The 24,344-nt window shown below is 46.6% G+C and overlaps 1 protein-coding gene across 1 annotated transcript; it reads left to right on the top strand.

The window, feature by feature from the left end:
- The first annotated feature begins 590 nt into the window (after nucleotides 1-590).
- Nucleotides 591-23,209, top strand: LOC129865826 (DNA-directed RNA polymerase II subunit RPB1-like). Its single transcript, XM_055938848.1, has 28 exons — nucleotides 591-937; nucleotides 1,817-1,949; nucleotides 2,125-2,261; nucleotides 2,807-2,983; nucleotides 3,169-3,450; nucleotides 3,549-3,710; nucleotides 4,047-4,267; nucleotides 4,374-4,506; nucleotides 4,627-4,751; nucleotides 5,028-5,238; nucleotides 5,455-5,664; nucleotides 5,793-5,961; nucleotides 6,167-6,261; nucleotides 6,453-6,656; nucleotides 6,986-7,208; nucleotides 7,472-7,655; nucleotides 8,146-8,317; nucleotides 8,532-8,637; nucleotides 9,658-9,863; nucleotides 10,071-10,334; nucleotides 10,467-10,674; nucleotides 10,798-11,003; nucleotides 13,919-14,101; nucleotides 16,115-16,318; nucleotides 16,451-16,637; nucleotides 16,950-17,063; nucleotides 18,815-18,964; nucleotides 19,124-23,209. Exons 1-28 carry the CDS (start codon nucleotides 851-853, stop codon nucleotides 20,302-20,304), a joined length of 5,934 nt encoding a protein of 1,977 aa, XP_055794823.1. The 5' UTR covers nucleotides 591-850; the 3' UTR covers nucleotides 20,305-23,209.
- The last annotated feature ends 1,135 nt before the right edge of the window (nucleotides 23,210-24,344 follow it).

Here is a 24,344-nt window from a genome sequence, read left to right as displayed (position 1 = left end):
AAAAACACTTTAAATATGTCTTTGATTTCCGAAAGGTCGAGGTAGGCCTCGTGAACGAGCTTCTTTTCCAAGAGTTGTAGTCGATCCAGAGCGAGACGAACGAGACAACACGGATTTTTTTTTAAATTTTGCTTAGAGAGGAAAAAATAAGAATCGGTGAAGTTCGGCAAAAATCGGAAAGAAGGCGGGTTTTTCCAACGCCATCGTATCTCTATAGTCATTGGTTAAGCTCCGTGTATTAATGTATATTAATAACGTAATTGACCAACCACACTGCATTTTATTGAATATTTATAGAACTACAACTATATTTACATTGTAGCCCCGCCTCTGCTCTGTTCTCACCAATGGTGAGCATTTCTATCAATTTAGAGCCTACCTTATGTTTCAATTGGTTAAAGAAGAAAACGTAAGCTACGATTGGTCATGCGTCTTATGAAATGTATTATTCATGTTATGATCTTATGTAGCCAATTAACGTTTTACTACACAGATCCATAACCCGCCTCCTGACTGTTCAGCCCCTGCTTCGTTGAGTGTGTCAACCTGTACCAAAGTATCCAGTCTATATAAACACGCGTTGGCTGCTTTCAAACTCAGATGCGCGTAGAGCGCACTGGAGTGTAGATCAGGAAAAGGGAAGGGGACAGCTGGTAGCCATAGTGGATAGGAGTAAAACGTAAATAAATAGACTCCTAGGGCAATAACCAACGTGGGTCTTCGTGATATCGCCTTCGGAGACATTCCGGTCACCGTTGGCGGCCTGGCCAGAGTCCTGGTGGCATTTAAAGCTGTTCTTTCTTACAAAAGCGGCGTGCCGAGGGAGGACGCTTCTCTTTGAATAGACAGGATGCACGGACCGCCCTCCGGCGACAGCGCATGCCCATTGCGCCTCATCAAGCGAGTGCAATTCGGCATCATCAGCCCAGATGAGCTTGTAGGTTTTGCTTTGGGGTGGGGGGATTCGTTTACCTTATGAACGTTCTCACATTGATCTTACCTGTACATGATAATACCTAGAATGTATTATGACAATGAAATGGATGTAGCAATTCGTTTGCAGATAGCCTAGCTAGCTAAGCCATGTTGGAGCTTGAGCTAGCAACAGCATGTTGTAGGAAGTTCGACCAACTTTCAGCACACACAGTATTTTTCATCTGAGCTAAGCCATATCATGAATCAAACTCCCTTTTTATATTGAAAGTTCTACATGTAAACAAAGACAATTTTTAGATACTTTTACTGAACTTGGCTATTTTGCTCTGCTATATTGTTCCCTAAAAGTTAAATGCACAAACATTAGCAAGTCTAGAGGTTCCCTCTTGTTATGACCTACTATATATGTTGGAGCTACATCGTAATAAAAGGTCACGTCAATAAAGTCAAAGTTATGCATGTTTTCTTTACTTTGTTTTATTAGTTTGGTATAATAGAATACGTTCTTTACACAGTCCTTAATCATTGCATTGTCAATTTCCTCGCCTCCAATTGATTTTCATCTAATGAGTTGGTCCTCACACAAGTGATTTGTCAGATAGTACCAATATTGGTTTAGAAATGCAGCTGATCGAAGTGTACCACCATGTTCTAATTGAAGTGTAGGTACTGTCATATCTTGATTCAATTACTGATTTTGTAGCAGTTATTTATTTGAATTAGGTTCCCATGTGGCCTGAAAGAGGTTGGTTTGACAAATATGTAAGCCATTTTCCAATGTCTGCGTAAACTTATGACAGCTTTACTGTTTTGTGTATGTACTTGGGCTGTTCATATTTTGGAACCGGATTTGATGTTGACCATGGATGTGTCACTGTAGAAACGGATGTCGGTCACAGAAGGGGGAATCAAGTACCCCGAGACCACAGAAGGAGGACGTCCTAAACTTGGTGGGCTGATGGACCCCAGACAAGGGGTCATCGAACGATCCGGAAGGTGTCAAACGTGTGCAGGTACCGAAAGTTACCAGGCAGTCAATTTTCATCTCAATGATAATAAAATACTTGTTTTGAATTTGATAGTGTTTTTGTAAATTTATTCTCAAACCCAAACAGTTGTGTGTAAGGTTAGGTCACCACTACTGTATTGGGATGTTGTCAACAAAGCGTTGTTGTTTTTGCTATTCAGGCAACATGACAGAATGCCCGGGCCACTTCGGCCACATAGAGCTGGCAAAGCCTGTCTTCCACGTGGGTTTCGTCAACAAGATCATGAAGGTCCTCCGATGTGTCTGCTACTCGTGCTCCAAGCTTCTGGTCGACACGGTCAGTAACCCTCCATTCCTAACTCATATCACTACCTACAGTGCAGCTACGCAACCTATATGTAACATTTACTAATCCGCTCCAGCATTCTATTCTCTTGTGAGGCTAACGGAAATTGACCAGCACTATACCTCCAAGCACAGCATACACACAATATATAGCACTACATTAACTCCTGATATATCTAATTGATTGTCATTTTATGGGTATAAGCACTATGGAATAAATCACGCTAATGATTGCATATTAGTCCTGGGAATTGCGTTACACATATTCCAATGACTTGTTGATTTTTATTTTATATATTTTTTTATTTAACCTTTATTTAACTAGGCAAGTCAGTTAACAACAAATTCTTTTTTTCAATGACGGCCTAGGAACAGTGGGTTAACTGCCTTGTTCAGGGGCCTAACAACATATTTTTACCTTGTCAGCTCGGGATTCGATCTAGCAACCTTTCGGTTACTGGCCCAATGCTCTAACCACTAGGCTACCTGCCGCCCCTTAAATTATGTGATGATGTGATGGTCTTTCCTTCCTTCTAGAATAACCCAAAGATCAAAGACATCCTGCAGAAGTCCAAGGGGCAGCCCAGGAAGCGTCTGACCCACGTGTACGACCTGTGTAAAGGCAAGAACATCTGCGAGGGCGGAGAGGAGATGGACAACAAGTTTGGAGTGGACCAGCAGGAGCACGACAGTGAGGACATCACTAAGGAGAAGGTACTTTCACCGGGGATGCTTGTCGACATGTCATTTGTAGGCCATCTACTTAAAACATGTATTTGTTTTGTTCTCTTTGTCTGCTTCATCTCCCTTAGTAACATCTGTCTGATTCTGTTTCCTCTTGTAACACACACCCTCTCACTCTCTCCCATACACACACACTCTCTCCCTGACACTCCCAGGGCCACGGTGGCTGTGGGCGCTACCAGCCGCGTATCCGCCGGTCGGGCCTGGAGCTGTACGCTGAGTGGAAGCACGTGAACGAGGACTCACAGGAGAAGAAGATCCTGCTGAGCCCAGAGCGCGTCTACGAGATCTTCAAGCGTATCTCGGACGAGGAGGATGTCATCCTGGGCTTGGACCCCAAGTTCTCCCGGCCCGAGTGGATGATCGTCACAGTACTCCCCGTGCCGCCACTGGCTGTCCGGCCCGCCGTCGTCATGCAGGGCTCTGCTCGTAACCAGGTGGGCCTGGATAGACTACTGTTAAAGAGAAAGTTTGAGATTGTTTAAGTTTTACCTCTGTTTAACCACATTGTGTTCTTTTTGTTTCTTTCGCCCAGGACGACTTGACACACAAGCTGGCCGACATCGTCAAGATCAACAACCAGCTGCGGCGGAACGAGCAGAGCGGCGCGGCGGCCCACGTCATCGCTGAGGACGTCAAGCTGCTGCAGTTCCACGTGGCCACCATGGTGGACAACGAGCTGCCAGGCCTGCCCAGGGTACGCACAGCTGCAGTGACACTTGAGGGCACCAATTGGCACAACATTACTGTACTCCTTGCCGATTTGTCGTGTTACTATAAAGATTTACTCTTACGGTTTTTGTTTGAATTGAAGACTATTAAATTAGAACTAACACCAAATAACATTTCAGAACACATAGAAAAATAAATTCAGACTATTGGATGCTTTAAAAGTGTTATTTTGTTAAACTGAAAAGACAGACAACTATTCAATAACTGGGTTTATTTCATTTTCAATGATTACTGATAGTTGTAAAGGATAATCTGTTCTGAATATGCCTGTGCTGATCTCTGACTTAATCTCAACTCCCAGGCGATGCAAAAATCGGGCCGCCCACTCAAATCCCTCAAACAGCGTCTGAAGGGGAAGGAGGGGCGAGTCCGAGGTAACTTGATGGGGAAACGTGTGGACTTCTCCGCCCGAACCGTCATCACCCCCGACCCCAACCTCCAGATCGACCAAGTGGGCGTCCCGCGCTCCATCGCAGCCAACATGACCTTCCCAGAAATCGTCACACCCTTTAACATTGACAGGTACACCCTGAAACGTTGACAGGCACACCCTGAAAGTCTAAAGTCGTTGATTAAACTGACAGAATTGTGTATTGGTTATAATGCTGGCTGTCCTATATGTCTCCAGGTTACAGGAGCTGGTGCGCAGAGGCAACAGCCAGTATCCCGGAGCCAAATATATCATCCGCGACAACGGGGACAGAATCGACCTGCGGTTTCACCCCAAACCAAGTGACCTTCACCTCCAGATTGGCTACAAGGTAACCCTCAAAAGACAAGATGGTCGTTATTTATCATGGAATGTTTACTAAGGAATATGATTGACATGAACTTGATGTAATGCAATATCACTTTTATAAACTCATTTTTGTCACCCTCAGGTGGAAAGACATATGTGCGACGGTGACATCATTATCTTCAACAGACAGCCCACGCTACATAAAATGTCTATGATGGGGCACAGAGTCCGAATCTTGCCCTGGTCCACCTTTCGAATGAACCTCAGGTACTGCTATCAAGTCCTGAATGATCCCTTCTGTCAGCCACGCCCAGTTACAGGCCACGCCCAGTTACAGGCCACAGTAAACACTGACAAGAATGTTGGGTAGAAAATTGATAAAGAACCTATTGTCGAGCAAATATAATTTCTCAACTTAAATTTTCTCAAATGAAAAGCAAATGTTAACGCATAAGACACATTACATATCATTGAACAGATGACATCAAACAGACCCTGGATGGTGACATTAACCACTCTGGTCCCCCCCCTCTTGCTCCACAGTGTAACCACACCGTACAATGCTGACTTTGACGGGGACGAGATGAATCTGCATCTACCCCAGTCCCTGGAGACGAGAGCTGAGATCCAGGAGCTTGCCATGGTGCCTCGGATGATCGTCACCCCCCAGTCCAACAGGCCCGTCATGGGCATCGTGCAGGACACCCTCACCGCGGTGCGCAAGTTCACCAAGAGGGATGTCTTCCTAGAGCGGGTAAGGAGGGCCACGTTATGGATCGATCAGCTCAAAGTCAATGTTTGTCAGGAATTTTAGACATCAATACACGGCACTATGTTGTACATGTTGAACAAAAATAGAACACTTGTAAAAGTTGGAGTAAGATTGTTGAAGATGATCACAAACAACACACACACTTTGAAAAAACACTCATCTTCCTACACTCATTCTGGAACATGATCTGTCCCCCAGGGCGATGTGATGAACCTCCTGATGTTCCTGTCCACGTGGGACGGCAAGGTGCCCCAGCCAGCCATCCTGAAGCCCCGGCCGCTCTGGACGGGCAAGCAGATCTTCAGCCTCATCATCCCGGGCCACATCAACGCCATCCGAACACACAGCACCCACCCAGACGAGGAGGACAGTGGGCCATACAAACACATCTCCCCTGGGGACACCAAGGTAAAATACTGAACACTCAGCTGGCTAAACACCCTGAAATGCAATGAGGATTTATAGGAAAAAATACTCTTGTATTGTTAGTGTGTGTAGAATCCAGGGTCTTATTTCTGTCATTGTGTACATCCCAGGTGATAGTGGAGAATGGAGAGCTGATCATGGGCATCCTGTGTAAGAAGTCCCTGGGTACCTCTGCTGGCTCCCTGGTTCACATCTGCTTCCTGGAGATGGGCCACGACGTCACCCGCCTCTTCTACTCCAACATCCAGACGGTGGTCAATAACTGGCTGCTCATTGAGGGTAAGGACCTGGGTTGGGCTGAGCTGGGTGGGCACTGGAAGAGGGCATCAGTGGGTGGAATGGTCAGATTCGGAAAAGGCAACTCATTTTAAAACCACTTGAAGTAAAAAATTAACTGGTTCCATTTTGTGGTTAAACTAATCTAAATGCAGATATTTTAGTCAATATTACCTCCATTTGTTCTTAATATTCATATACTCTCTAGGTGCCTCTATTGGTATTGGTGATTCTATTGCTGACGCAAAGACTTACCTTGACATTCAGAACACCATCAAGAAGGCCAAGCAGGATGTAATAGAGGTAAGTCCCTTCTCCCATCGGTAGCTTTCTTCAAAGTTCCAGAATATTCCTTGAAAATAATTCCTCTTGTACTCATGATGGGGAAATCCACTGAAAATTCCTTGGAAAAAATATAGAATAGAATAGATGTGATCCCTAGCCAAGCTCCGCTATCTAACTCCGTCACATTTTCTTCCTGTATTCCTCTCCAGGTCATTGAGAAGGCCCATAACAACGAGTTGGAGCCCACCCCTGGTAACACGCTGAGGCAGACCTTTGAGAACCAGGTGAATCGCATCCTGAACGACGCCCGTGACAAAACGGGTTCCTCCGCCCAGAAGTCCCTGTCTGAGTACAACAACTTCAAGTCCATGGTGGTGGCCGGCTCCAAAGGCTCCAAGATTAACATCTCTCAGGTATGCCCAGGGGTCTTTTAAAAAAAAATAAAAAAACAGGGCTGTGTTCAGTAGGGAGAACATTTTGAAACGGGCAGGGACTACCTCAACCTATCCAACAAAAAATGCACATTTTTGTTTCCCATTACAAATGTTTTGAAACGTTTCACTAGGGTCTGCTCTACCGAACACGACCCAGGGTTGTTTCAGACATCAATGGGTTTTTGATTGGCACAGAATCATTGGCACTTTATTCCTGTATGGTTGACGGCAGAAAACAGTCCTCAATTTACACCCACTAACTTCAATCGTCTTCTTTGTCTAATCATCTCTCTCTCTGTGGCTCTCAGGTTATTGCTGTGGTGGGGCAGCAGAACGTGGAGGGTAAACGTATCCCCTTCGGCTTCAAGCACCGCACGCTCCCCCACTTCATCAAGGATGACTACGGCCCTGAGAGCAGAGGCTTCGTGGAGAACTCGTACCTGGCTGGCCTCACGCCCACCGAGTTTTTTTTTCACGCCATGGGAGGCAGAGAGGGGCTTATTGACACGGCTGTGAAGACCGCCGAAACTGGTGAGTGAAGGGGCTGAGGCATGAGAGATGTTAGGGACAGAGACGGGGAGAGGGAAGGGGTAGGGGTTAGGGTCAGACTGGTGGGGGGAAGGGCTAGAAGTTAGGTGCCGTGTTTAAGCTGGTTAGAAGCACTGGTTAATGAAGGGGTGAAGGTTACGACCCCGGCACGATTAGGGAGAGGAGACTAGCAACGTGATCACATAGCTAGTTGACTCGGGGGTTGAAATGCTCTTCGAACCTCTTTCCTCATCTGGTTCCATCAGGTTACATCCAGCGTCGTCTGATCAAGTCCATGGAGTCTGTGATGGTGAAGTACGACGCCACCGTGAGGAACTCCATCAACCAGGTGGTACAGCTGCGCTACGGAGAGGACGGCCTGGCCGGGGAGGCTGTGGAGTTCCAGAACATGGCCACGCTCAAACCCTCCAACAAGGCCTTCGAGAAGAAGTGAGTGGTGAAGGGAAGTGGGATTGCCGGGGAGGACGGCTAGAGTTTTGGGTGTGGTGTAATTCGGCTCACCTACCCCGGTACCAGATTTGTTTGAGCTGTCTTGCCAACGCCTAAGGTCATGGCAACAAGCATAGGAGTTAGCTGTATGGGAAAGACAGATCTGGGACCAGACTGGGGCTCTCACTGAATTCTGTGTTAATGTCATATTGCATCTTAGTCATTTGAGGATTCACTAAGGTTCTTGAACTAGTACAGGCCCTTCTTCTCGTAATGATTGACAGTGTAACGACAACCTCAAACACTGGATTTCATAGTCTCCACCTCTCCACGACCATCTTATTTATCACTAATGCTAACGCTCTTAAGGACAGCCGCTCACTGTCCACAGGCCACACATCCAGGGTCAACTGGCTTAACTCTCCACTGTCAGTCTGTCGGTCTCCCCTCTTATCTCGTCCCTCGCTAAACCTCCTCCCTTGACCACTAGGTTCAGATTTGACTGCACCAATGAGCGGGCGCTGCGGCGCACCCTGCAGGAGGACGTTGTGAAGGACGTGATGACCAATGCCCAGGTGCAGAGTGCCCTGGAGAGAGAGTATGAAAAGATGAAGGATGACAGAGAGATTCTGAGGGCCATCTTCCCCACTGGGGACAGCAAGGTGAGAGGGAGACTGAGACTCACGCGCACACAAGCATATTAACACAATGGCTTATTTGCGCATCTCCAGATTCTCCACACATGCACACTCATTCACTTCCATGTATTCCCAGGAACTCTCCCACATGTCACCACTGCAAGCATATCCCACTGATTCAGCCCAATGCATTAACTTCTTTAGTATTGTAAAGACCTATGTCCCTGCTCCCCACTAGGTGGTGCTTCCATGCAACCTGGCCAGGATGATCTGGAACGCCCAGAAGATCTTCAGGATCAACCCCCGCACCCCCACAGACCTCAACCCCCTACGAGTGGTAGAGGGTGGGTACCACAATCATACACTCTGCAGCCACCATAGACCCATATTGTAGACCGTCTAAAGATGTGCCATATAGTCAAAGTCAGAGCCGGAACACTTCTTTTTTTTAACCCAGGGACTGATTCAGACCTGGGACACCAGGTGAGTGCAATTATAACTATAGTTAGAAACGCAAAGCAGACCGGTATTGATTAGCCCTGGTCTAAGATGTAAAAGGTTGATGCCATTCATTTTCTATGGCCACTTGGATTGTGAATAGGCCTCTGAGCTATCACACCATCACATGAAGTGACCGTGATAGGTGAAAGTTGATCACACCCATTGTCAACCATGTCATTCATTGGAATGATTCACAAATCATGTGGACAACGTGATTCTAGTCTGGCCAGTGGCCTGCCCCCAAGCTGCACTCCGTACAGGCGGCTATATAAAGCTTCTGGTGCCCGACCATATTCCTAACGCTATGAAGACTAGGGTGCTGAGAGAGATGGTGTGATCCTTTTACTCAGTACTGCACTACAAGGAGTACAGTATTGTGCATCAAGGGCCCTATTCAGACTTGGAAGTAAGTTGACTTGAGATGTACTGAAGTCAGAAAAAGTTGGACTTAAAGTCCATGTTTTATTAACTTAAATCCACATTAAGTCTACGTATCTCATGCCTGAATTGGGCACCGAGTGCCTCGGTCACAGTGACATTTGTTGTCATGAAGACAAAGACGTGTTGTGTTAGAAGACCATAGCACTTGATATGCCACAGTAAGAGGTTACCCGATTCATTTTGTCATTCCAATGACTAACCTTTTGGTGTACAATGCATCTATCTAGAGTCTAAAAATAAATACTTGCTGCACTTCGTTCAGTAACTAAGTAAATGTTGTTGACACATCTGCCATCTTGGTACCAAATTTCTCTCGCAAAAAGCAATTTTAACTCGCCAACTAAGCCATGCTAAATAATCATAAAATAAAATGACACGGTCTGACATTCTAAAACGTCTCCCCGCTCTTTTACACGCCGCAGGTGTCCAGGAGCTCAGTAAGAAGCTGGTGATTGTGAACGGCGAGGACCACCTGAGCAGACAGGCCCAGCAGAACGCCACCCTCCTCTTCAACATCCACCTGCGCTCCACGCTCAGCTCCCGACGCATGACAGATGAATTCCGACTGAGCACTGAGGCTTACGACTGGCTACTGGGGGAGATCGAGAGCAAGTTCAACCAGTCTATTGTGAGTAGAGCTATACACGCACAGCATGCTGGGGAGGGTCAACACCAAAACTGGCTGCTATGAACTAAAGATGTTATTAGATTGAAATGGACAGTGTAAAGGTGTAGAAAACCAAGCCTAGAGCTTGATGGGATTTTTTTTTTTTCAGTAATCTAATTAAATCATAATTAATGTAATTACTTCTCTACCTCCCTCTCTGTCCTCTAGGCCCATCCGGGTGAGATGGTGGGGGCGTTAGCCGCCCAGTCGCTGGGAGAACCCGCCACCCAGATGACCCTGAACACCTTCCACTACGCTGGTGTGTCGGCCAAGAACGTCACTCTGGGTGTGCCACGTCTCAAGGAGTTGATCAACATCTCTAAGAGGCCCAAGACCCCGTCCCTCACCGTGTTCCTGCTAGGCCAGGCGGCCCGCGACGCCGAGAGGGCCAAGGATATCCTCTGTCGGCTGGAACACACCACCCTCAGAAAGGTGAACAGTGGAGAATGTGATGTGGTGGACCACAGTCAACAACTTTAGGCCAACTATCTCCTTTCTTAGGTTGTTCCTTTTCTTTGCGTACTGATTTTACAACAATTAACAACGCTCTCCTCCTCTCTCCAGGTGACTGCCAACACAGCCATCTACTACGACCCTAACCCCCAGAGCACGGTGGTGACGGAGGACCAGGAGTGGGTCAACGTCTACTATGAGATGCCTGACTTTGACGTGACTCGCATCTCCCCCTGGCTCCTCCGCATCGAGCTCGACCGCAAACACATGACTGACCGCAAGCTGACCATGGAGCAGATCGCAGAGAAGATCAATGCAGGTAGGGATGAGTGAACACAAGCAAACACCGCTTGATGGATCTATAATGAAGTGTTGTAAGTAAAAAGGACCATATAATCCCTATACAACCTATTGCAAAATGCAACCTCTTTTCTCCCTGAAGGTTTCGGAGATGATCTAAACTGTATATTCAATGACGACAACGCCGAGAAGCTGGTCTTGCGAATTCGCATCATGAACAGCGACGAGAACAAGTTCCATGAGGATGAGGAAGTGGTGGACAAGATGGACGACGACGTGTTCCTGAGGTGCATCGAGTCCAACATGCTGACGGACATGACACTGCAGGGCATCGAGCAGATCAGCAAGGTAACCGAGGGGTCACATGCGCACACACACACACACTCAACATACACACACACACTCAAAATACACCATCAGGTCTGATTTCTTAACTTCACTAGGGCACCATTTTACATCTCAGCCCCTAATACTCTTAGCTACCTCCCTTATCGTTTACTACATTACCATCTAATACTCTTAGCTACCTCCCTTATCGTTTACTACATTACCATCTAATACTCTTAGCTACCTCCCTTGTCGTTTACTACATTACCATCTAATACTCTTAGCTACCTCCCTTATCGTTTACTACATTACCATCTAATACTCTTAGCTACCTCCCTTATCGTTTACTACATTACCATCTAATACTCTTAGCTACCGCCCTTATCGTTTACAATATTACCATCTAATACTCTTAGCTACCTCCCTTATCGTTTACTACATTACCATCTAATACTCTTAGCTACCTCCCTTATCGTTTACTACATTACCATCTAATACTCTTAGCTACCGCCCTTATCGTTTACAATATTACCATCTAATACTCTTAGCTACCTCCCTTATCGTTTACTACATTACCATCTAATACTCTTAGCTACCTCCCTTATCGTTTACTACATTACCATCTAATACTCTCAAAATCAAATCAAATGTTATTTGTCACATGCGCCGATTACAACAGGTGTAGACCTTACCGTGAAATGCTTACTTACAAGCCCTTAACCAACAATGCAGTTCAAGACATAGTTTACTTACTAAATAAACTAAAGTAAAAAATCAAATTAAAATGATCACAATAAAATAACAAGGCTATATACAGGGGGTACTGGTACCGAGTCAATGTGCGGGGGTACAGGTTAGTCCAGGTAATTTGTACATGTAGGTAGGGGTAAAGTGACTATGCATAGATAATAAACAGAAAGTAGCAGCAGTGTAAAAACAAAGGGGGGGGGGGGGGTTAATGTAAATAGTCTGGGTGACCATTTGATTAATTGTTCAGCAGTCTTATGGCTTGGGCTAGAAGCTGTTTAAGAGCCTTTTGGACCTAGACTTGGCGCTCCGGTACCGCTTGCCGTGCGATAGCAGAGAGAACAGTCTATGACTTGGGTGACTGGAGTCTTTGACAATTTTTGGGGCCTTCCTCTGACACCGCCTAGTATATAGGTCCTGGATGGCAGGAAGCTTGGCCCCAATGATAGACTGAGCCGTACTCGCTACCCTCTGTAGCACCTTATGTTCGGATGTCGAGCAATTGCCATACCAGGCTTTGATGCAACCGGTCAGAATGCTCTCGATGGTGCAGCTGTATAACGTTTTGAGGATCTGGGGACCCATGCCAAATCTTTTCAGTGTCCTGAGGGGGAAAAGGTTGTGTCGTGCCCTCTTCACAACTGTCTTGGTGTGTTTGGACCATGATAGTTTGTTGGGGATGCGAATTGGAGTGGGTCTAGGGTTTCTGAGATGATGGTGTTGATGTGAGCCATGACCAGCCTTTCAAAGCACTTCATGGCTTCTGACGTGAGTGCTACTAGGCGAGAGTCATTTAGGCAAGTTACCTTCGCTTTCTTGGGCACAGGGACTATGGTGGTCTTCTTGAAACATATAGGTATTACAGACTCGGTCAGGGAGAGGTTGAACATGTCTGTGAAGACACTTGCCAGTTGGTCCATGCATGATCTGAGTACACGTCCTGGTAATCCGTCTGGCCCCGCGGCCTTGTGAATGTTGACCTGTTTAAAGTTCTTGCTCACATCGGCTACAGAGAGTGTAATCACACAGTCGTCCGGAACAGCTGGTGCTGTCATGCATGCTTCAGTGTTGCTTGCCTCGAAGCGAGCATAAAAGGCATTTAGCTCGTCTGGTAGGCTCGCTTCACTGGGAAACTCGCGGCTGGTTTCCCTTTGTAGTCCGTTTGCAAGCCCTGCTGCATCCGACGAGCGTCAGAGCCGGTGTAGTAGGATTCAATCTTAGTCCTGTATTGATGCTTTGCCTGTTTGATGGTTCATCTGAGGGCATAGCGAGATTTCTTATAAGCGTCCGGATTAGTTTCCCGCTTCTTGAAAGCGGCAGCTCTAGCCTTTAGCTTGGTGCAAATGTTGCCTGTAATCCATGGCTTCTGGTTGGGATATGTACGTACGGTCACTGGGGACGACGTCGCCGATGCACTTACTAATGAAGCTGGTGACTGAGGTGGTATACTCCTCAATTCTATTGGATGAATCCCCGGAACATATTCCAGTCTGTGCTAGCAAAACCGTCATGTAGCGTAGCATCCGCGTCATCTGACCACTTCTGTATTGAGCGAGTCACTGGTACTTCCTGCTATAGTTTTTGGATAGAATTATGGTCAGATTTGCCAAATGGAGGGCGAGCTTAAGTTTCTGTGTGTGGAGTAAAGGTGGTCTAGAGTTTTTTTTTTTCTCTCTCTCTCTCTCTCTGTTTGCACTTGTGACATGCTGGTAGAAATTAGGTAAAACTGATTTAAGTTTACCTGCATTAAAGTCCCCGGCCACCAGGAGCGCCGCTTCTGGATGAGCATTTTCATGTTTGCTTATAGGATTTTGCACTCAACGAGCTGTATAAAGCCATAAGCAGTCAGCTTTGTTTGTGGCGGTAAATAGACGGCTACGAAAAATATAGATAGTGTGGTCTACCTCGAGACTTCCTTAATATTAGACATTGCACACCAGCTGTTATTGACAAAGACACACACCCCCACCCCTTGTCTTACCAGACGTACCTCACTTATCTACCTCTTAGCTACTACCTCTCTTATCCTTTACTACATTACCATCTAATACTCTAAGCTACCTCCCTTATCTGTTACTACATTATCACTGACTTAACACACACTGGTTGACCTAAACAACCAGTGAAACCTATCCAGATCGTTAACCCATCAGCTATTGATCTTCATCCTGTCTGTCTCCTCTCCATAGGTGTACATGCACTTGCCCCAGACCGACAACAAGAAGAAGATCATCATTACAGAGGAGGGAGAGTTCAAGGCCCTGCAGGAGTGGATCCTGGAGACAGATGGCGTGGGTCTGATGAGGGTCCTCAGTGAGAAGGACGTGGACCCTGTCAGGACCACATCCAACGATATTGTAGAGATCTTCACGGTACGGATAGATTCCATATTTACCAATACCTACACTAGTTGTGATAGTTACCGATAGCTATGATGGCAACCGATTGCTACGGTAGTTATGATGGCGTTACGAAACCGATTAACTAGCCTGCTAATATTGTTGCACTCGCTAAGACTGGGGGTCGTATGCCTAGGTACATGGTCTGTAACCAAAATGTGTGCATTAATGTGAGAAATCAGCATTTGAGGACCGTGTTGGATGCACATGTGCCCAGGGAGACAGCAACCTTCTGTTGTGTCCAGGGCCAACTCTGTCTTGACTCCTTTGGGTCGGTGAGCCCTAGTGAATTATGTTAGGATGGTGACAGAAACCAATAGATACAGAAAGGAAAACTACAAACAGGCATGCCTAAAAAATCTAACAAATGGTCTAATGGCCACCAAACTTACAGCTTGCAAGCTGGGACATTAACTCACAATCTTAAATGATAACAAAGTTAAAAATAAAAATAAATGATATATACACACACACAGTGCCTTTGGAAAGTATTCAGACCCCTTGACTTTTTCCACATTTTGTTAGGTTACAGCCTTATTCTAAAATTGATCGTATTGTTTTTTTCCCTCATCAATCTACATACAATACCCAATAATGACAAAGCAAAAACAGGTTTTAGAAGGGGGAAAAAACAGAAATATCACATTTACATACGTATTCAGACCCTTTACTCAGGACTTTGTTGAAGCACCTTTGACAGCGATTACAGGTCGGGTTCAAGTCTGGTCTCTGGCTGGGCCACGCAAGGACATTCAGAGACTTTTCCCAAAGCCACTCCTGCATTGTCTTGGCTGTGTGCTTAGGGTCGTTGTCCTGTTGAAAGGTGAACCTTCACCCCATCTGAGGTCCTGGGTGCTCTGGCGCAGGTTTTCATCAAGGATCTCTGTATTTTGCTCTGTTCATCTTTGCCTCAATCGTGACTAGTCTCCCAGTCCCTGCCTCTGAAAAACATCCCCACAGTATGATTCTGACACCACCATGGTTCACTGTAGGGATGGTGCCAGGTTTCCTCCAGACGTGACACTTGGCATTCAGGCCAAAGAGTTCAATCTTGCTTTCATCATAGCAGATAATCTTGTTTCTCAAGGTCTTAGTCTTCAGGTGCCTTTTGGCAAACTAAGCGGGCTGTCATGTGGCTTAGTCACTTGACCATAAAGGCCTGATTGGTGGAGTGCTGTGGAGATGGTTGTCCTTCTGGAAGGTTCTCGCATCTCCACAGAGGAACTCTAGCGCTCTGTCAGTCACCAACGGGTTCTTGGTCACTGCCCTGACCAAGGCCCTTCTTCCCCGATTGCTCAGTTTGGACGGGCGGCCACCTCTAGGAAGAGTCTTGGTGGTTCCAAACTTCAATTGATGATGGAGGCCACTGTGTTTTTGGGGATCTTCAATTGAACAGAACCTTTTTGGTACCCTTCTCTAGATCTGTGCCTTGACACAATCCTGTCTCGGAGCTCTACGGACAAATCCTTTGACCTAATGGTTTGGTTTTTGCTCTGATATGCACTGTCAACTGTGGGACCTTATATAGACAGGTGTGTGCCTTTCCAAATCATGTCAATTGAATTGACCACAGGTGGACTCCAATCAAGTTGTAGAAACATCTCAAGGATGATCAATGGAAACAGGATGCACCTGAGCTCAATTTCGAGTCTCCTAGTAAAGGGTCTGAATACTTATGTAAATAAGGTATTTCTGTTTTACATTTTTAATAAATGAGCAAACATTTCAAAAAAATCTCTTTTCACTTTGTCATTATGGTGTATTGTGTGTAGATTGCTGAGGATTTTTATTTATTTAATACATTTTAGAACAAGGCTCTAACGTAACAAAATGTGGAGAAAGTCTACTGAGTACTATCCGAAGGCACTGTATATATTAAAAATGTTACTCCACTGCTAAACCTGAAAAGTACATGAATTGCCGCATAGCGCAAACATGTCAGTATTTTTTGCGATATTCATAACTCAGTCCCCTCCTCCTTTCTAGGTGCTGGGTATTGAGGCTGTACGTAAGGCACTGGAGAGGGAGTTGAACCACGTCATCTCCTTTGACGGTTCCTACGTCAACTACCGCCACTTGTCGTTGCTTTGCGACACCATGACGTGCCGCGGTCACCTGATGGCTATCACACGTCATGGCATCAACAGACAGGACACGGGACCTCTCATGAAGTGCTCCTTTGAGGAGACGGTAAGAGTCACATGAGGGGAAAGGGAGAAGTGGAAGGGCGGGGGGAGGATGTTGCAGAGGTATTGGTGTAAGTTTTTTTTTTTTTTGAGAGAAAAGGGGGCCTCCTGTTCTTACACTCCCTCCCTGTCCCAGGTGGATGTGCTGATGGAGGCGTCATCCCACGGGGAGAGTGACCCAATGAAGGGTGTGTCTGAGAACATCATGCTGGGCCAGCTGGCCCCCTGCGGGACGGGCTGCTTTGACCTGCTGCTGGACGCTGAGAAGTGCAAATACGGCATGGAGATCCCCACCAACATCCCCGGTATCAGCGTGGCTGGACGTGAGTGGCCACAAATATTCCACACAGTGAATAATAAAATTAAGCAAGAATTGAAATGGAATTGTTCACCCTGTGGACATTTTTAATCACCAGATTTACATTTTCGATTGTATGTTAAAATGTATTGGTGTTGACTCATTGAACAACATAGACAACATAGGAAATGTGTACATGTATGTTCTCAGAATGTCTGTTTGACTTCAAAGTATCCATGCGTTTATCAACTCATGTATATGGATACATCTCAATGAAGATAGATTATAAAGTATGCGCATATGAAATGTGGTCTAAAATGTGTCTTCCTTTCCACAGCCACCGGAATGTTCTTTGGCTCGGCGCCCAGCCCCATGAGTGGCATGTCCCCAGCCATGACCCCCTGGAACACTGGAGCCACCCCCGCCTATGGTGCTTGGTCCCCCAGCATTGGTAAGGCTCAACCTGGGTGGACTTTGACAATGTCCAGGCGGTACAGCATGGTCCATCCCACCTGCCACTGTACTGTTCCATTGACTCATGCCCTGACTCTACTGTTCTGTTGACTCATGCCCTGACTCTACTGTTCCGTTGACTCATGCCCTGACTCTACTGTTCCGTTGACTCATGCCCTGACTCTACTGTTCCGTTGACTCATGCCCTGACTCTACTGTTCCGTTGACTCATGCCCTGACTCTACTGTTCTGTTGACTCATGCCCTGACTCTACTGTTCTGTTGACTCATGCCCTGACTCTACTGTTCCGTTGACTCATGCCCTGACTCTACTGTTCCGTTGACTCATGCCCTGACTCTACTGTTCCGTTGACTCATGCCCTGACTCTCTACTGTTCCGTTGACTCATGCCCTGACTCTCTCTACTGTTCCGTTGACTCATGCCCTGACTCTCTCTACTGTTCCGTTGACTCATGCCCTGACTCTCTCTACTGTTCCGTTGACTCATGCCCTGACTCTCTCTACTGTTCCGTTGACTCATGCCCTGACTCTACTGGTCTGTTGACTCATGCCCTGACTCTCTCTACTGTTCCGTTGACTCATGCCCTGACTCTACTGTTCCGTTGACTCATGCCCTGACTCTCTCTACTGTTCCGTTGACTCATGCCCTGACTCTCTCTACTGTTCCGTTGACTCATGCCCTGACTCTCTCTACTGTTCCGTTGACTCATGCCCTGACTCTACTGTTCCGTTGACTCATGCCCTGACTCTCTACTGTTCCGTTGACTCATGCCCTGACTCTCTCTACTGTTCCGTTGACTCATGCCCTGACTCTCTCTACTGTTCCGTTGACTCATGCCCTGACTCTCTCTACTGTTCCGTTGACTCATGCCCTGACTCTCTCTACTGTTCCGTTGACTCATGCCCTGACTCTACTGTTCCGTTGACTCATGCCCTGACTCTCTACTGTTCCGTTGACTCATGCCCTGACTCTCTCTACTGTTCCGTTGACTCATGCCCTGACTCTCTCTACTGTTCCGTTGACTCATGCCCTGACTCTCTCTACTGTTCCGTTGACTCATGCCCTGACTCTCTCTACTGGTCCGTTGACTCATGCCCTGACTCTACTGGTCTGTTGACTCATGCCCTGACTCTCTCTACTGTTCCGTTGACTCATGCCCTGACTCTACTGTTCCGTTGACTCATGCCCTGACTCTCTCTACTGTTCCGTTGACTCATGCCCTGACTCTCTCTACTGTTCCGTTGACTCATGCCCTGACTCTCTCTACTGTTCCGTTGACTCATGCCCTGACTCTCTCTACTGTTCCGTTGACTCATGCCCTGACTCTCTCTACTGTTCCGTTGACTCATGCCCTGACTCTCTCTACTGTTCCGTTGACTCATGCCCTGACTCTCTCTACTGTTCCGTTGACTCATGCCCTGACTCTCTCTACTGTTCCGTTGACTCATGCCCTGACTCTCTCTACTGTTCCGTTGACTCATGCCCTGACTCTCTCTACTGTTCCGTTGACTCATGCCCTGACTCTACTGGTCTGTTGACTCATGCCCTGACTCTCTCTACTGTTCCGTTGACTCATGCCCTGACTCTCTCTACTGTTCCGTTGACTCATGCCCTGACTCTCTCTACTGTTCCGTTGACTCATGCCCTGACTCTACTGGTCTGTTGACTCATGCCCTGACTCTCTCTACTGTTCCGTTGACTCATGCCCTGACTCTTTCTGACCTCCAGGTAGCGGGATGACTCCCGGAGCAGCAGGCTTCTCTCCCAGCGCAGCGTCCGACGCCAGTGGCTTCTCTCCGGGCTACTCCCCGGCCTGGTCCCCTACCCCTGGATCTCCTGGGTCCCCAGGGCCAGCCAGCCCCTACATCCCCTCTCCAGGTTGGTTACCATACAAAACAACCAGTTTGGTTCGAAATACCAACTGACACAGAAGTGACTGCATGACCTTTTTCCATGTTATAAGAATAACACTGAAGCTTGATGTTCTGTGTACAAGTTTTCTTTATTTCTCATGTCTCTACGTTTTTATTTTTCCAGGAGGTGCGATGTCTCCCAACTACTCGCCCACCTCCCCGGCCTACGAGCCCCGCTCTCCTGGAGGATACACCCCCCAAAGCCCGGGCTACTCCCCAACCTCCCCCTCATACTCCCCAACCTCCCCCTCTTACTCCCCCACCAGCCCCAACTACAGCCCTACCTCCCCCTCGTACTCCCCAACCTCCCCCTCATACTCCCCAACCTCCCCCTCGTACTCCCCAACCTCTCCTAGTTACTCCCCCACGTCCCCCTCCTACTCCCCAACCTCCCCCTCGTACTCTCCAACCTCCCCTAGTTACTCCCCCACGTCCCCCTCTTACAGCCCTACATCCCCAAGCTACAGCCCTACGTCCCCAAGCTACTCCCCCACCTCGCCTAGCTACTCCCCCACCTCACCCTCCTACTCCCCCACCTCACCCTCTTACTCCCCCACCTCACCCTCTTACTCCCCCACCTCACCCTCTTACTCCCCCACCTCACCCTCTTACTCCCCCACCTCACCCTCTTACTCCCCCACCTCTCCAAGCTACAGCCCCTCTTCACCCAACTACACCCCCACCTCCCCCTCCTACTCCCCCACCTCCCCCTCCTACTCCCCCACCTCCCCAAACTACACCCCCACCAGCCCCAACTACTCCCCGACCTCCCCCTCTTATTCCCCCACCTCCCCGTCCTACTCTCCCTCCAGCCCACGCTTCACCCCCCAGTCGCCCACCTACACCCCCAGTTCTCCCTCTTACAGCCCCAGCTCGCCCTCCTACTCACCCACCTCGCCCAAATACACCCCTACGTCTCCCTCTTACTCCCCCAGTTCTCCAGAGTACACCCCCACCTCCCCCAAATACTCCCCCACCTCGCCCAAGTACTCTCCGACCTCTCCCAAATACTCACCCACCTCCCCAACTTACTCACCGACGACGCCCAAGTACAGCCCCACTTCGCCCACCTACTCGCCCACCTCGCCCACCTACACCCCCACCAGCCCCAAGTACTCCCCTACCTCCCCAACATACTCTCCAACCTCACCCAAATACTCTCCCACCTCCCCCACCTACTCACCCACTAGCCCCAAAGGGTCCACCTACAGCCCCCTGTCTCCGGGCTACAGCAACCCCTCGCCCAGCTTCACCCTCACCAGCCCGGCCATCAGCCCAGACGACAGTGACGAGGAGAACAACTGAGGGAGCCAGGAGGAGAAGAGGGGGCTGAGGAGCCTCTCCCTGCCCCAATCCAAGCCCCTGGGCTGGATAACTGAAGGATAGCCTCTCTGCTAGAGGTGTCGGTGGTTTGGGTGGACAAAGAAGAAGAAAAAAACCCTGGGCATCCCACTTGTGAATTTTATATTTTGGGGACCATTGTACCCCCAGCCTTGTCCAACTTGGGGGGTGGGGGGGGTCCCTAAAAATATTTCCTACTATTGTATTTGATAGACTTGAACAGTTTAGCCAGGAGAAATGGCTGCCTTTTGAACTAGAAGTTTTGTTTCTGTTATTAATTTTCATGCAGGGGGTTGAAGCAGAGTTCTAAGTACCTAGAGGAAAGCATAGGGGAGGGAGATGTGGTTACCACGTTGACAAAAACCTCCCTCCTTTTCACCCCCCTGTTTCCCAGCACCCAGTATCTCTCTGAACTTCACTGTTGGATGTATAGTTGTAGGGGAGAGTATTGCCAAAAGCCTTGAAAAATCTACCAGTGGATTGTATTTCTCTCCTTAAAAAGCATTTAAGCTTCCAAAAAAAAAAAACCAGAGTAGAAGAGTTGAGGTGATCTGTATTGCATATTTTACTAAAACTTATCTTTAGTTTTTCTAAATCTACAGTTGCTGTTTTGGTTGGAAGAAAAAATTGAGCTAATGTTTTTGATATATAAAATCTAATTTTATTTGTCACATGCACCGAATACAACAGGTGAAATGCTTACTTACAAGCCCTTAACCAATGCAGTTCAAGAAATAGAGTTAAGAAAATATTTACTAAATAAACTAAAGAAGGCTGGCCAGCGTTGAGATGAACAGCATAAAAGATTACAAATGTGCAGTTCAGAACAGTAGAAGTAGAGTAGTAGAAAGGGTTGCCATGATACTGCAGGTGATAATGAATAGTTATATTCCTTGCAGCACAGTGAAGACTGCCTAGGACGACAGATGGTCAGGTCATGGATGCAGAAAGCCGAAAGGGAGATGTTGACGTACTGTCACCTTTCTATGACATTCCAAAAAAACCCCTTTACCCTCACCCCAAAGACAAGCCTGAAAGATGTCAAAAAACAGCCACCAGCATCCCTGTGCTCTTCACCATTAGATGAGACTTGTGTACAACAGCAAAAAGCTGATTTTTTTCCAGCAAACCACTTCTTAAAACACTGGGAAGTATGAGGTTTATGAAAGACTTAGAATGGAATAATGAGATAATATTACTATTTGATTCTGTTTGGTTTTAGGAGAGAATGGGGCGTTTCTAATTGGAAGAGGGATACTAGTTGGTCGGTGTCCTTGCTTCTGTCATTTTTTATGAATGAGTAGCAACCTGTTAATACATTTTAATCATCCAGATTTACGTTGAAGCGCTCTTATTTGAAGTCCCTCCCACCTTTCAATAATGTGTTCCATAATTATAATTAGCAAATGTAAATGAGTTCTCAATACTTTGTTCAATACTCGATCAATTTATTTAAGAAAGAAAAGAGAAACGTACTACTTGTGTGAATCAGTATAGAGGATAAATTGAGAATCCAATGATATTTGTTTTTTAATATTTTTTTCTCATTTGCTTCTGACTTGGTAAGAAGAGCTGTTTGCAAAGTGTTCAGGTACTTTGGATGAAGGGGCAGGGAACGGAGGGGGGTATGTTCGATTTCTCTCCCTAAGGGTCTCTTCCATTCTGTTTCCCAATCGACTTGTTCAGTTTCTGCCATTCCGGCTCCAATTTGGCCCAAGATGGCCGCCGCGTTCTCGTTCAGTTGTAGAAAGGAAAGTTTTGCATGCAGTCCATTTGTGAGGCTTCCGCTAAGTGGCTCTACTACAGTTAAGGTAGAAAATTCAATATTCAGTTTTCAGTTACGCTCTTGGCCACTGGAGGGCGACATAGGCCCTCAGTTGACGTGACAAAACTCCTCTAGAAGCGTCAGTTTCAGTTCAGTGATTTTTAACAAAGGAGACCAGCCATTTCGGAGCACTTTTGGCCTCTACATCCCCCTACCCACTACATTAGTGCGTCAGTGAATCCTTGAAGTTTATGAAAACCATGGACCAAGCATAGACAAACTTAACATTCACTTCCGGGTGCTCTTACACTACTAGGCCTAGTTTGATTGATGAAGTGGACAAGTGTTTGATTCTCTTGCCTGTATGACTATGGAACACAGATTGTGTTTCCTCTGGTGTTCCCTCCAAGCAATAGGACAGGCATTTGATTGGACTAGCTGGCTTTCCCTCCCCCCTCTTCATCCACAAGTGATACTGATTATTTTCTGAAATCCGTGTTTGTCCTTTTTTCTACCAGTGTATGTACCTGTGATTGGGAATCTCGGCGTGGGTGGGAGGGAAGGGGGTGGAGTACTGTATGGAACTGGGAGTCCTGAGGGAATGGAATTCGATCCCTGTGGACTTCCATGGTGGGACTGGTACTCGGATGCAGTCTGGAGTTGTCGGGATCTTAATCTGGTTCATGGTCGGGAACGTATTTGGTACAACTCGCCCTGTCTACCAAATGTGTTTCAACAGGAGGGATTTTGAATTGACTGGACTGTACCACCTGCATTGGATACAGGTATTGGCAATACACTGTTGAAAACCATGCAGTTGGTCTCTCCCATCATCGCCTCATGACATGGTGACTTTGTCCACTACCATCATATCCCATTGATTTACCTGTGTCATCAATTCAAACATACCAGGACTCCTGGTTGTGTGTGTGTGTGTGTTGTAGGAGTGACAGGGTTTTCTTGAGGTGGAGAAAAGACTGGACAGGGTGTCTGGGGAAAAGGAATGATTAAAATAAATTGCCACTGTATTGAAATCAATCCAATATGTCATTCTCTGTATGTTTTGTTTTTTTGACTTGAGAAAAAAATAAAGTTTTACTACAGGTTGTGTGTCTTATTTGTAAGAGTTGTTGTAAACTGAGTGATTTAACAAATCCCTTTTATATAAGTGGATATGTATAAGAGGAAGTATTCCATAGATCTTATCTTCTACTGGGTAAAACTAGTATTTGAGGTTAGGGAGAACACATTCTGGATCTGAAGTTTTGATCAATAAACCCCATATGACTATACAATAAAACCGCTATAAGGGCTAGTGGTTTCTTTTTCAGGGCACATCACTATAGATATCATAGCTACTGCAATACAATTAATCTCATCTAGTTAACAACCCTGCATGACAGGAGAGCTTGCTTCATTTCCTTACACATCTTTGCCTTGGTTTGTGGTTTAGTGACATAGAGCCAGCTGTCACCATGGCTACAGATGTTAGGGCCTAGTTCCATTTCAAACATTAGCCGCTAACCCTAGCCCCTAAACATTCAGTGTCAAAAGATCTGGAAAATATGAATAGGTGAAAGAAACATGGTAGACACTCCATTAAGCCTATGAGGGGGCTTGGTGAGACCATTAGTTATTTGAGATTTGTGAACACAAAGTGTAGAGGCTGAAATGGAACTGGAGCCTAATACTGATTGAATGCCAAAGATGACTATTTTCCTGTCACCTGATATAGTACACTGAGTCACAGTCACACACTTGAGTCTATTTAGAATGTGGACTTCTCTTTTTCCATCTTGGTTGGTGTATTTGGTAATCAAACCCTGCATCCTCACCGCAACCAAAATGGGATGTTCTAGGGAAGTACTGAGGATGTAGACGGGCCTCAAAATGTGCCAATTTAGATTGCCTTGATTAAATCAATACATATCAATATAACAGTCTGAAATATTGACCAAATGAGAGAAACTACAGATGTACACATTTAGCAGACACCATTGTCCGGACTGACTTTACAAAAAACGTACTATGTGGAACAAGGTTCAAGTTATGGAGTTTGCTGGACACCACTCCTAAAAATCAGTGCCCCACATAAGTCAAAATGTAACTGTTAAGAAATAGTAACGTCAGCCCAGCCCACTATCATCATTAAGGAATCCCCAAGGGTCAAAGTGTAATTAGGTCCCTGTAGAACCACATAAGAATTTCCAGGCTGGTGATTATGCAGTGTGTCAATGTG

Source organism: Salvelinus fontinalis, chromosome 11 (assembly GCF_029448725.1).
Source record: "Salvelinus fontinalis isolate EN_2023a chromosome 11, ASM2944872v1, whole genome shotgun sequence".
In the NCBI taxonomy this organism is placed as follows: domain Eukaryota; kingdom Metazoa; phylum Chordata; class Actinopteri; order Salmoniformes; family Salmonidae; genus Salvelinus; species Salvelinus fontinalis.
Note: the sequence above shows the minus strand (reverse complement) of the source record. Positions and strands in the feature narration are given on the sequence as shown.